The 14758-nt window shown below is 45.0% G+C and overlaps 1 protein-coding gene across 1 annotated transcript; it reads right to left on the minus strand.

The window, feature by feature from the left end:
* Positions 1–9: 9 nt before the first annotated feature.
* On the minus strand, positions 10–11389 carry LOC120458868 (homeobox protein goosecoid). Its single transcript, XM_039646701.2, has 3 exons — positions 9888–11389; positions 8548–8909; positions 10–672 (listed from the first exon to the last, which is right to left on the minus strand). The coding sequence occupies exons 1-3, from the start codon at positions 10516–10518 to the stop codon at positions 406–408; spliced, it is 1260 nt and encodes a 419-aa protein (XP_039502635.1). The 5' UTR covers positions 10519–11389; the 3' UTR covers positions 10–405.
* Between the last annotated feature and the right edge of the window lie 3369 nt (positions 11390–14758).

Here is a 14758-nt window from a genome sequence, read left to right on the forward strand (position 1 = left end):
GGACACAGGACACGAAACAAATACCACAAAATGCATTCACGCTCTAGTTTGATACAATACATTCGCGCACTTACTCACTAACATAGCTTTAGGTGACTGTACAATTTTACTAAATATAATTAAGATATTTTCTAGGTCTGCTTTATCAACTTACAACCTAGTAACAAAAAGAGTTCGAAAAGGGGTTTCTGTCTATTTACAAAACAAAACATATGAGCTGGCGCCAATGTCGCAAAACTCTTTGAACTATTTAATGCAGTTTAAGTAGTCAGTCGTATACAAATTCAATAAATAAGTGGGGGTGCAGCTCTCTAAACTAGTTTAGGCATAAGTTTCCCTTTAATTTACACAACATACACTTAAATCACTTCTTAACCCATATATACACCCAGTGCCACGCCCCTTTTAGGCCACTTCCAGATCGGAGGACTCGTCGGCATCGCTGTACCCATTGGGATCGCTCTTGATGTGCACTAGTTGCGCGGAATAGTGATCGGATCCGGGGCACTTTACGGGCACGGTTCCGTTTCCGGTGGTGCTGGTGGTGCCGCTGTTGCTGTTGGTGGTGCCGTTGGTGGTGCTGCCGCATTGCTCCTCCTGCAGCTTCCGCATCCGTTCCTGCTCCTCGCGCTTCTGCTTGCGCCACTTGGCTCGCCGGTTCTTGAACCACACCTGGAACAAAGGAGAAACGGTCCGTTAATATAAGTGAATCAACTCGTACTTCGCTATGATTATTACACCTTATCACACTCATTCAACTTTACGTTCGCCCCGCTAATTTTCATAAAAACGAATCCTGTTTCCCTGCGCTAAGACTCAGGGTTCAGTGGGAGGATGGGGTGCTACCTAGGTTACTTTGAGCGCGGGGCTTCAAAAACACTTTCATCCGTTTTGCTGGGGAGTTCGCTACTCTGGCTGCGATTTCCGCTCATAAATAATTTAAGCATTTTTTGCCTTGTCCGCCTCTCCTTTTTTGCACTTCTAAGACTTCTATTTCTCAATTTGGCGGTTATCTTTTGGCCAGTTACCAGGAACAGCAATCCACCCACTCGCTTTTCTCCTTTTCCGGGCTTAATGAGATGACTTATTGTAATTGTAATTAATTGGGAATCCGCAGAGAGTGGGTTTTCAAAAAGGAAGAGAAACACTTTATGATTTGGGGCGGGAAATGCTTGTTATGGGTTGGGAAAACCATCGGTGCAAAATGACTACCTAATAGCAAATATATTAATCACTTTTATTAAACTATTATGTAAATCCGCAAAGAACGTTGGCTATATCTCGAAACAGCTGAGAGGATAAGTCAGGTAATGCCCATTTTCATTTACCTTGCTGGATCCACTATGCTATTAGGCTTTGGCCACGCCCATTCCCCCCGTGAACTCGTTGGATGCCTCATCCCGCTCTTAACCCCTTATTTAACCCCTTGGCAGCCTGGCCTCGACCCCAGCTACTTAGTTAATTAAAACAAAAGGCGGCTGTGAAGTGACTCAGGGGTTAAACATCATCAGGGGGATATCTCCGCCTGGGAAAGGGAAGCTATCATTCCGACGAGAAGGATGAGGAGGAGGAGGAGCGGGAATCCCTTATGTAATCACCCTCGTGGAAAGTGAACCCATCTGCCTTGTCATTAGCCCCCAAAGCTACCCCAAAAACCCATTCCCATTCCCATTCTCCTCTTCGGAGGGCGGAGTCTTTCCTCTCTTTCTCTTCGTTCTCCCAGCGATACTCTATTTGCCCAATCCGAGTGCAATGGTGAATTTGCAACCCCTATGTGTTTATTTGTCCGTCTGTTTTTTGATTATTTGCTGAATAAATACTGGGGAAACTCTGGGCGAGAACTCGCAGCGAACTGGCTGGCAGGAAAAAGTTTAATTAGAACAATTAGGCAGCGGTGGAGAAGTTGATTTTGCACACTGTTATCATTTGGGGAGAAAGTTGAGTTTTCTCTGGGTTTCCGGAAATGTTTATGCAGCAAATCGACTGAATTTGTTGAAATAACAGAGAAGGCGAAAGCGGAAACGGAAGTGGCAGTGGAAAACGGGGAAATGACAGGAAAATGCGCTAAACTTATAAGGCGAGGGGATTTCCGCCTCCAGGAAATTCATATCTGAGCTCATTTAAGTTTGCATGAAATTCCAGTTCATTTTTGCAGCTGTTTGCTCGGGATTTTAATTTTTGTTTTGCCTTGGAAACCTTTGAACTTTCGCAGTTGGCAACGCGATTGAAGTTCTCGCCAAATGTCAGTTTAAATTTCCATTTATTTTTCGTTTTCGGGCTAATTAGATTTTAGACAAGTCCCACGCTGGCCTAATATTTTGCATATTTATTTTCATAATTTTCATAATTTTATGAGCTTAACTTATTAAAACAACAGAACAACACACAGAACAACGCGTTGCGTTTTTCAAAATCGCGGCAATGAATATGTGAATTACTCAGCTTAATTATGTCAACACACAAACTAACACGATAATTACCTATGCAACAGTTTTAATCCACAAATTCTAAAACAAAAAAATCATCATCTAGCCGCGGGTGCAAAAAATCTGTGGCGATTTTTACCGCCTGATTGCGTTTTTTCGTCGTTTCCGCTCATTAAATTTTCATATTTTAATTAAATGTTGGCCAGCGAACCGCATTGAACCCTAATCCGGCGGAACTACCAAATCCGGAGTTTGGCCGCCGTGTGTGTGCGCCCGAAAAAAAGCGCTCGCTCTGCTAATCCCGTAATTTGTACGGCCAACAGAGTTCCGTTCCGTTCAAGCCCAATTCAACTACCCTCATCAGCCCCCCTCCCCGCACCCCTAGCGTTTAAAATCTGACTAACGCACAACAATTTGGCCATAACCGCGGGCGCGTTTTATGCCGCGTCTCGCCGGCTGGCACGCTCGCAAAAATCGCAGTGAAAATTTGGAGAAATTAAATAAACAAACGCGCAAAAAGTGATGATCCAGGGGGAGAGGGGGGTCCGTGTGGTGGCCGATTTTCCATGTTGTTCTATGGCCCAAGCAAAAGCCGACAAAATGGCGAAAACAGCTGCGGGAATGATTGCACCTACGCAGAGTATAGAGATAGGATATCGCAGTTTTCGGTGTCTACAGTGTGTCGCACCTATTCTTTCAGTGTATGAGCAATGCATTTTTTTGGGAACGGAAAGTGCACAACTTGACATGCATTGGCTCGCGCCTTGGAGTCGATAGATCTGCGGAACCACTGGCCACTGCAAATATTGCCACAGATTTTTCATCCAAAAGCGCATAAATCGCTGATACCGCAGGAAAGTCGAGGGGCGGCGGAAAGTCGAGGGGCAAAAAGGCCGACGAGCGGCACACATTCGAAACGTGCATGAAATCCATTGAACAAACATGCCCACGGCAGTTGATTTTTAATTAACTACAAAAGCGCTTTACGCTCCAGACCCCTCTCCCCCCACCCGCCCCCGTCGCTTTTCCCCCTGGGAAATTCAGAAATTCAAGGGGCGGAGCGGGGAGGGGCAGTGGGCAGACTGACCACCATGATGTGTGTGTTATTTTTGGGTTTTCGGCCAGTCTGCTGACTGCGTGGCTGGATTACCATGGAATGTTTCCGAAAATGCAGTCCATAGTTGCACTGCTATGATAACTTTGCGCTTCGATAATCGCTGCACCTGCTGGTTCGAACTTTCCCCCCCTTCCCCTAATTTTCCCGTGTTTTTCCAGGCCCGGAAAATGTGTCCCGGCAAAAGCCAAAAAACATTGAAAACGCCAGGCTGCCAAAAAATTAGAACAGCATCACATTTTTGGCTGGCTCCAGGAAAGGCTAATAAAAATCGGCAGTCATGGGTTAAGATGGGGTGTGTGGCCGAAAAGGGGGGAGTGTGGAAAGGGGCGGTGGAAAGCTCAAAATGGCGGCTGCCTTTCGCCAGTCACTCTAATTAGTGAAAATTGGCAGCACAAGTCGGTTGGAAACTTCGTCACCAAAATGGGTGGCGCTACCTGCAGCCCAATTACCATAGAATCTTTTTTGGGGAATTGTTGACGCTGTTTTCGTCGTGTTGTTGGATTAAAATCGCGCACCCATGAAAATTGCTCGTTACGCACGTTCCCACTTCCTATTTTGTTCAGTGTATTGTGGGGTTAAGGAACTGCATGTGCTCGTATTAAAGAGCTAAACTAAAGCAGCCGAATATCAAACAAAAAAGTGTAAAAACTATGTAAAAAACTCCAATTGGGTTTAACGCAGATCGCGTTAGTGCCAAATGAAAGTACTGAAAATAGTGTTGGAAACGTCGCCAAGTGCAGCGGTCTGGGTAAAAGAAGATGAAGAAGTAAAAGAAGAGGAAGAGTCAAAGTTGCAAGAAGGAGTGCAGATTAACAATCGCATTTTTGTGTTTTAAAAGTGTAGAACTAGTTTAAAATTATTTAAAAGAACTTCGGGAGTTCTGGTGTTCGTGTTGCGCACTTAACTTGTATGCGCCAGAAATGGAATAAGAGATCGAATCGAAAACCTTTCCTCGCCGGCAATTGGAAAGAGTCCGTGTGAAAGTTGTTCTTAAGTGAAAAGCGCTTCTGTCGTTTTAAACACGGCAAGTTTAAGTAAATTTATGATAAAAGTGTTTTCTAAGGTGTAAGGTCAACAAATCTGCTACTAAATGCATTAAATCCTATAAGAAAAACGGTTTAAAGGGTGAAAAGCAACCCGCTTGCATGTATGTATGTATGTAAGGGCGACTTGCCAATTTGCGTGGCACTCCGTACATACAAACATACATACATATTTGCATTTGACGGCCATTTCTGTTTTTGCACCTTATTGTGTTTTTTTCTCATTTTTTTAAAGTGAATAAGTGATTTTGTGTAAGTCATTTTTAAGGTATTTTTTTTCTCATTTTTTTTAAGTGAATGAGTGATTTTTTAAGTGATTTTTTTTTCTGTGAGTGATTTTTTTTCTCATTTTTTTAAAGTGAATAACTGATTTGTGTGATTTTTGTTTTTAGTGATTTTTAATAAAAGGTAAAAATGCCTTTATAATACTACATCTGAGGTTAACCGTAATATTGCTGAGAGAAAATGCAAAGAAGAAAACGAAAGGCGAACCGCAAAAAGAAAATGGGTGAGTAAAACTTTTATTATCGTTTTTATGATGGGGATTATAAGAAAAGCGAGCACTTTTTAAATTACTCTGAATAAGGCATTCAAACGATGTTTATATAAAGTCTGTCATTTGACCTCATCAAAATTAATGTATTTTCACCCTCAAAACGGCATTTAAATGTAACCTGTATTGTGAAATTCTTTTTTTACTGCTAATCGCCGCCACGGACGACCTTTTAAGAGCTTAGTGAGAAGTGCACCTGTCGCGGCACCTTTCACCACCCACTGCGTTTTTTGTGTAAATTTATGCAGCTTCAGGGGCAATTTCCTCCCCCAGCGATAATATTTGTCTACGGTTACACGCTTCGACAGCCAAAACTGTAAAGCAAACATGGGAAAAGCGTCTGCTCCCCTCGGAAAAAGTCCGCCCCTCCAATCTTTCCATTTTCCATGGCTCGAGGATATAAACGCACTTTGCTGCCCGAGAATTCTCGGGGGATAACTGAAAATTCGCATCCCAAAACTCAAGTGTTTGAATAACGGAAAATTATGAAAAATTATAACAACAGCATTTACGGCGAGTGTGGGGTGTGAGATTTGTGGGCGGTATGGTTGTTGAGTGGCTCACCCAGTGGGTGGTGAGTGGTGGGTGGTTGGTGGTTTGTGACCTCGGGTTAAATTAACGGAAATCTGCTGATTCCAGCTCATTGCCGTTTTTAATTCAATTTCGAAGCTAAACAAGCATTGGCGAGTGGGAAGGGATGTGTTTATTGTGTCTAAGGAAAAACAACAATAATAATAATAGTTATCATACAGAAGCCATACTTTAGTTAATAGCCAACGCAGGTGGCCACGAAATAGAAAAACCCGATCCCTTTTCAAGCCGAGGCCTCTCAATTGTGCAACTTCAAAGCGGCAACGCTTGAGATGCCGGATGATCCTCGAAAGAAAGGCAGTAGGGTGACAAGCCCTTTTCAATTCCTGGCCAAAACAAAACGACAGTGAGAGAAAACTGCAGCCACAACAGAGATCAGTTCACAATGGAGTGATGGGAGTGATGAGTGGGCACATTCTTCTCCGTTCTCCACTCTCTATAAGTCTGGGTCTGGGAAGGGGTAACATCAATATTTGTAGAGTTGAGCGATCGAAAGGAGAGGGGAGCACAAATTATGCCAAGCTGATGATTACTAATTTCTTGGCGACGACCGAAGACAAATATTTGAAATGCCCTCCAGGCATTCCTCCTCTGCATCCCCAGCCTCTGGCTACATCCCTCTCTATCTGTCTATCTGGCTGATCGGAGAACGAAATCACCTCGATCACTTGAGCTGCGGGATTAGGCGTATTTGACTTGCACGCACCACAGAAGCCAAGGCGAAAAAAGAGAGGCAGGCGGACAAAGAACGGGTTTGTTTGCTCTACAGGTAGAGCTACTGTTTTGCAGTCCAATCCCATACAATCAAATGCAATCCCATACAAACCAATCCGATCCAATCCGGTCCGAGAAGAAGCCACCGGACTCTCGCCTCGAGTGGCTAAATAAAAATAATAATTGTAAATTATGAAGTCAAAATAAGCAGATCATTTAAACGAACGAGCTCTGGATGGGAACTGAATAATCAGGAGATGTTGGCTCGGAGCTTTGGAGAATGAAACCTATGAGAACCAGCATTACAGGTAGAACTTTTGGTATGCACATAGCCTAACTATATTCAAATCTAGCTAATAAAGTAAACTTAGTTGCCATCCTTAGCCAATTGATCACCGATCAAACCGACTCTTTTCAGCAAAGCATCGCATGTGTAGGCTTCGAATTTGTTCACTTTTTTCAGTGGTTTTCTCTTTTGTTATTGCTGCTGTTTGTCTTAGGTAAGATTTTCAATAATTATTGCCACTTATGGAGCGACTGGGGTCTTAAAGACTGTCCCGCAATCGGGGGGCTCGGAGGCCTCGAGTGGCAGCTCTTGGCATGCAAATATGCTAAACAGTAGCAGTCACAAAAGCCGGGGTTCCGAGTTGGAAGCCAGAGCTCAAGTTGATTATGCTGCTTAAGTCAATGACGAGCGATGACTGAGCACAAGATTTACTTGGGGATTGGGATTGCTGCCGTCTCTTTCCTCATCCACTTTGCTTGTCAGAGACAAGTTTGAAGTCTCTTTTTGTGTGTTGTATGTTAATTAGTCGCCCCCGTGAGCCAGCAGATTCGGCTCCGCCGAATTCCAATTAGTTAAAGAGTTGGGAAATCTTTCCCCACCTCGGCTTTTCTATTGTAGAACTCCTCCCGCCTGACAACTCCCAACTCCCGCCTCGCAACTAACAACCTGCATTCTAATCCGCTTAGGATTCCAATGCTCGCCGCGGGTCAAATTTGTCGCCTAATCAAAAAGCGGGCGTCAATTCGCCTGCGGGTTGAGTAACGCCACGCTGCTCATTATCCTAAATGGTTAGTAATGTTAATGTGTAAGTTGTCTTAAGCTCAAGGCTAAACATAAGCCAAAACCCTTCGAGTGTCAACAAATGTCGCACTTGTCCGCCTTCCTGCGCAGCGAAAGGTGAGGGTGAGATGGGGTTGGATGGGTTATAGATTAAACATTTGACCGGTTGACAAACATATTGCCAGGGAAACGAAAACTAAGGGGTTCCGGAACTCCGGAAAGCGTGGGTAATCCTCATCAAAGACGCGAAATAGCCACCCACCAATGCACCGAAAATGTGAACAAATTAAATTGTCAACTTTTGTCGTCGCTTTCTTCCTTGGTGACCTCTCAATTTGTTTGTTTGTTGTTGGGTTTCCTCGACACTAATGGACTTTGAATCACAATTGCCGATGTCAAAGGGATGGTTCATCCCCCGGGGTGGGATTTACAAGGGCGCAGAAGGCGGAATCCCTGCATATTTACATTACCAATGATACGATTCAGGGGCAACCACCAAGCAAATAACCATCACCATCCGTTTAAACATGCGGTTGTATCCCGAGTCCCATTACCCAAATTAAGTGAATCATTGGGATTGGCATTGTTTTGCTTTCGCCGGCGAAGAAGCCCCTCAAAATGTACGCCGCTGACAACTAAATAAACAAGGAGAAGTTCTCAGAGGGAGAATCGATGGAGAGAATAGAGATTGCGATGCAGATGCCAGAGATTCAGATTCGGAATCTGATTCTGGTTAAGTGGAGAAGAGCGGGGGTGTAGCACTCAATTGGTTTCACGCGGCGAATTAAAACGAGCGTGAAATTAGAGCCAAACAGAAGAAAAGACTGCTTGACAGGGAGTGTGGGAGGTCGTTAGGAAGAACACAGTGAACAAAAGCTAAAACCATGCGTTGAATGTTCATGGGGTGATAAAGCTGGTTGCAGAAATCACTTTTGAAGGTCTGTAAAATTACGCATTAAACTTGGTATTGTACACTTTTAGACACCTTTATAAACACCATAGTGAAATAAGTTAAAAATTTGAAGCTTTAAACTCACCTCAACTCTTTCCTCTTTGAGATCCACCTTGAGGGCAAGTTGCTCCCTGAGCACCACATCTGGGTAGTGGGTTTTGTCGAAGGTTGCCTCCAGTTGCTCCAACTGCTCCTCCGTGAAGATGGTGCGATGGCGACGCTTCCTCTTCGGCGGAGGTCCATGACCCAGATGGCTGAGGTGGTGCGATCCGTGGTGGTGGGCGCCCAGATGTGGGTGGTGCGGGTGCCCATGGGGGTGGTGCGGATGGTGTCCGTGACCCGACAATCCAGCGGCTGCTCCACTCACATGCGCCTGCATCTGAGCAGCAGCCACATGCGCCACCGCAGCGGCGTGCATGTAGTTTGGATAGAAGTTGGGGTACGCCACTGCAGGAAAAACAAAAGGAAAATTCATTATTCCCCGGTTGTAATAACAGCCATATCATCATCATATAACTGCAGAAAGAGGAACACGGAAAAGGGTGTGAGTGGAATGTTCCTGGGTAAATCCTTAAAAATGCGCATAACGAAACGCGCAAAATAAAACTGCCGCCATTTTGCTTACAGCTGACGCAAAACGAGTAGCAGTTCAAAACTGTTGAACTATTTCCCTTTTCAGCAAATTAAGTAGTTGAACCTATGCACATCTTTACGAAGAATGTTACAATCATATTTATGTAGATAGCATATCACAAAACGGATCTATTCCTTTGACCCCAGCTGTAGGCGTATGTGAGGCTTCCGTTTCCGGTTGCAGCAAGCCGGGGAAAAAAGTTGCGCCCAGGTTTTTAATATTCATGTCCTGCGGGGGAGCCTTTGAATGAATATAAGCGTTATTCTGCATAAATCTGCGCCTGAGACCCACGCTCGAATCAACACAAGACCCGAGCCCATCTTAAAGCCACCCCAGCATCCCGAATTACCCTGGCTTTCCGAACAAAGCTAAGACTTATAGCCCAATGCAAATCCTCTCACCGCAAAATCGAAGGAAAATGGAATGGAAATGCGGAATCATCTTTTACGGATCATTGCCTAATTATGAATAATGCCATTCAGGATACTCTAGCGAATGTGAGTTGTTCGGTTGAGTGGGTGAGGATGAGGATGTCAGGATTTGAGTGGTTGAGTGGGTGAATGGATGATTCCTGACTGCATGAGTAAGTTGCCTTCAGGTGCTTTCGGAGTTTAGAAACATTAAATAAGGTATTTATGTTTAATGTTTAAAAATCTATATCAACTTTAAAGAGTTCTTAAGAAGCAGCCTTTGACAACTTTCGGTTTTACCTAAGTTGTTTCATAATGGAGTCATATCAATTTCAGCTAAGGGGGGTAATGCCAGGAACAGGGGGATCTATTTAGGCTTACCCAGGAAGTCCGAGGGAGAGGCGGCAAAACCGCTCGCCGCTGCAGCCGCCAAGTGACCCAGATGCAGGCCAGGATGCTGCAGCATGGCAGGAACCCTCTGCGGTCGGATGGGACTGGCGGCTGCACTGGAACTAGAGTTGGAATTTGGCGAGGCAGGAGACTCGGCGCCACTTCTCTTCAGACCCAAACTGATGCCATTCGAGGTCAGTCCATTTTGGTTGCTATTGCTACTGATGTGGTTGCCTTGGCTTGGCGCGGATCCTCCTCCTTGTTGACGAGAGCCCAAAATGCTGTCAATGGTGAAGAGAGACGCGGCTGCGGCTCCTCCTCTTCTTTCCTCTTCCAGGATGGTGACACCCGACTGGCTGCCATCATCGGAGGACGGAGTTTGACTTTGGGACTGCTGGTGCTGGGCGTGCTGCTGCTGGAGGACCGACTGCAACCGCTGGCCCAAGTAGCCGCATTGCTGGGAGTTCAGGAGCATGGCGGTGGTCAGGTGATAGGCGGCCGTGTTGCCCGGAGATCGTGAGATCTGCCTTGGAGGCTGCTGCTGCTCGCCGAGATCGCTGGGCGACCTTTTGAGGGTGTAACCCGCCGGCGGGGAATTTGTCTCGACCATTTGTGCCAGCATAGATCCAGCCGGAGGGGGCGTAGGCGGCGGGGAGGGGCTGGGCGTACTCACGACGGTGATCTTGAACTTGGCCTTCGAGGGCGGTATGTCGGGCGTGGTGCTGGGAGTGGTGGTGGTGGTGCCTCCACCGCCTCCTCCAGGGGTCCACAGTGAGGAGAGAATTTTGAAGAAGTCTATGAAACTTTCGAGTAGGAAAATGACTCTTTCCCACTGCTGTTTTGAGAAGCGGCACTTTTAAAGCACAGAGCGCTTATAAATTTTTTTTAATCCACAATATAAAGTGTACGTTTTTCTTTCACTGGATTGAATAAGACGCTGGTGTGATTTGATCGATGCCAAGTCCACTAAACCGCACTAGAAACACGCACTGCAATCGCGTCGTGATGATAATTTATTATTTCACAGGTTTGCAGCCACCGGGAACCCTTCTTGTCCGCTCGAGCTGCGAAAGTGTTGTGAGAGCGTTCCGCCCGACAAGTTGTCGATTGAGTAGCCAGTTCCTCGACAGATATAGATACACGCTCTCAGATGGCAGATACAAACTCACATCTGCTCTCTCGCTAAGCGGACATTTTTCGACTTTGGCCAATGAAATCGGGGTGAAGCCACGCCCTCAACGCTTCCATATTGCTTGGCAATGCTCTCTGGCCTCGGACGTCTCTCTTTCTATCCTCCCTCCCTTTCTTGCTTTTACTCTGCATCTCCTTCTCTCGCTCTTGCTGGTGGTGGTTGATGGTGTCGGGCCCCCATCTTGCTGTGTTCCAGGTTGAAGGTAGGCAGGAGGTCCAGGATAAAGATGGCGCTACGGAGATAATGTCCCATTCAGCAGCGCCTCCCTTTCCCCCCAATTCACACCAATGCTTTCAGATATTTTTTTTATTTCGTATTTTTCCGCTCTCTACTTACTTTCTTTGGCCACTGACAGTTATTTATACAGATAAAGTCATCACTGACAGACCCCGCGGCCCCCACAGAAAGAGATAGCTGTCGTGGGAGCGAAAGAGAAGGGAAGCGGGTGCGCAGGAGACGGCAACAGAAGCTCTCTCGCTTTCACTCAGAGTGTGTAGCAGGGGGTAGCATAAAAATGTTGATGGAAATTATGGCAGGCAAAAAGCCTGACGCTCTCTTCTCGCGTCCAGGGGATTCTGATACTCCACTGCCTCTGCCGGCGCCGTATCTTAAGAAGATAATGACTAAATTAATGCTTTTATGTTTCTGGCAACACATAAACATCATTATGCGCTCAATCCGCCCACGGAGGAGCGCTGCTTCTTGCTCTTTCTGCCTTTTCCAGCTTTATCTTTATCATCTCCGTTCTTCAGAAGGGTTGAGGTGAACGCTTTATATAGAAAGGAGCACGCTACTATACATAAAGATGAAGCTTACACTGAAGGGAGACTTGGGAGCGCTCATTCAATAATCTACGGCACTTTGGTGACCCTGCCGCTATTGTTTTACCTCGTGTGTGTGCATATGAAAATATTTTAATCTAAAGTTTCCACATCAAACATGCCCAAGTGCAAAATCCCCAATGGCCGCCAGGGTTCCCCTGATATGCTCCCCCTCTCGAATGCAGGAAAACAAAAGCTAAGCTACGACTAATGATAAATGCAACTCTGCAAACCACACCCACAATCACAAATGGAAATCCAGCCAGGAAAAGCAAATGAACCGAAAAGTCCTTACAATGTCACCTATGTGGGGGTGAAAGATGGGGAGCACTTGGCGAAATACTTTCCAAGTGTTTGAATTCTATACTGCCTGGATATGGAGATCCATGAAAGATTCGGAGTTTCTAAAAAATTGTCTGCATAAATTGGCATACACTTACATTAGATAGAATAAAACTGCCTAATTAAATTCATAATAACAGCGGGAAACTAAATAGGAAACCAGGTTATTCAATTGCACCCGATTGGCTCTGTGTAATAAGAAGCACTAAGAGGGGACCAGGGAGGGAAGCTTACATAAATGCAGATGTTTCAGTGTGTGTTGGGGGTATATGTGTTCAACTGATTACGGGGGAGCGGAAGAAGAGGAGCGGTCCTGTCACATGCCGTAAAAGGATGAAAGGATGACGGCTGATGACGTCGAATGTGGCCAAATGCTTTTAGAAATTATTGAATAATTAAGCAGGCCAAGGGCCGCAGGACCTGGATATTTCTGGTCCTCTTTTCCCCCCGAATCTCTGTGGCTTGCTGGGCCTGGGCTTCGCTATTTGCCTTTACACTGAAGTTCTTACATGGCCAAAAACTCCCGACGGGAAAACCGATGATGACGATGGAGTAAATACAAAGGAAAAATTGAGTTGCGAAAGGAAAAAAGAGGAGGAAGCTCTGGAGTGCGCTCCTCGCTAAGCTCAAAAGATGTGTCGCACTTTTTTCTAGTATTTTCGTCACAGAATTTGTTTTACTTGTTTTCTCTCATGGAACTTTTTGTTACCTTTTCTACCTACCCTGACCTCTGACCTGATTTCTTTCCCCACTTGCTGTGCACTTTCTGTTTTAGTTCGCAGATTGAATTTTAAATAAAAAATTAAATTAACTTGTCTAAGTATTGTATTTGGCTGAGTACCACTACCCCTTCGATTGGCTGTGCGAAAAAGTTCAATTGGCAAAGGACTAAGCAAACATTGTGGAATAAAAGGTTTTTCTACTTTTCCATTTGAGCGCCAGGGAAAAAGCGGGAAAAACAATGTGGAAAAAACCATCATCATCTTCAACTTTTTCTTGGCTCCCTCCCGATGATGATGATGATTTTTATTTCGATTTTCTGTTGCCATTTCTCTTTCAACGCCCACGGCCACATTTTCCAGTTGTGCAAAATTAGAAAAGTTTTCTCTGCTCTCTCTTTCTCTCCCTTTCTCGGTGATTGTTTCCCAGAAGCGGTAAAACCGGCAGAGATGGAAAATGGGGGGAGGGGGCGTGTGCTTTGCGTATTTGTCTTGTTAAAAATTTAAGCGAATTTCCTCGAGAAGCCAAATCGAAATCAGCAGCAGAATCCGCACCAGAATCGGAATCAGATTCTTCGGATTCAGCAGCCAAATCCCGTGCTGAGGATTTGCAATTGAGGCTGAGTCGCCTGCTGCCGACATTGATATGGTAATGAAGCTTCGGCGTCGCTGTCGGGCTCTAATCCCCGCCAGCAGCAGCAACCCCTGGATATGTCTCTATATGGTCACACCGGTTTTGCTCAGCAGTCAATTAAAGGTTTAATCCAAATATCGTTTTATGCGTCGCGCAGTTGATCCGGTCGAAGGTTTTTCAGCGGATCCCAGAGGTACACACAGAGAAATATTTTATAGGTAATATAACATCAGATATTCCAAGTGTACGGATGACGTTCAGATCCGATCATTCGATTTCGTATATACTAACCCCTTTCTTATCAGTTCTCAGTTCTAACCCATATATTTAGCCTCTCAGTGTAGGAAATAGACGCAATTTGCGGCCATGGCAGTCGCATCAAGGGATCAGTCAGCTCAGGGATCAGGGATAAGTTTAATCTTGCGATATGCGTAAGCGTGCAAATTGCATCGATTACGCATGGCGGGGAGGAGAAAGAGACAGGAAGATCGGATCAGAAAGAGAGCGCTAGATGGGACAAAAGGTGCAATAAAACCGAGAACCCGTGCGGATGAATGAGATGCGATGGAAGGAGCGACCTGGGGCGTGAGGAAAAAGCAAAATGGTCGACAAATGGATCGCCGAATTAAGCGAGAAGGAGATGGCAATAGGTCGGAAAGAGACAGAGGTCGGCCATCAGGAGCAGCTGCTTTTTTCCACATGCACAAAAATCCTTGTTTTGGGCTCGTATTTGCGTAAACAAGGCCACACTTTGGTCAGGGCTGTTTGATATTGGGCTACGGAGGGATTGCCGGGTTGTTTGATTTGCTTTGGGAAGATATATTTGGATAATGCTTCAATTCAGGGCTCCATAGTATAGGGCAATATAATAAAACCAAGTGAGAAATCAATTGACAGCTATCCTCCCAACAAGTTCTGGTTAGAAGCCTTAAGCCTCAGGCAATTGCTTTGTGCAGAAAGTCTGATGGTTTAATTATTTGGCATTTACATATTGTCTAGGGAATATAATGATTAAGTAAATAGTACTTAAGTATTTGTAAACCTATTTTCTTCTCGGTTGAAATATTTATAGTAATATAAGATACAAAGACATATACATATGTATATATGTATATTATAAATATATCTTTAAATACAACTTGTTTATCCATGCG

Source organism: Drosophila santomea, chromosome 2L (genome assembly GCF_016746245.2).
Source record: "Drosophila santomea strain STO CAGO 1482 chromosome 2L, Prin_Dsan_1.1, whole genome shotgun sequence".
Taxonomy (NCBI): domain Eukaryota; kingdom Metazoa; phylum Arthropoda; class Insecta; order Diptera; family Drosophilidae; genus Drosophila; species Drosophila santomea.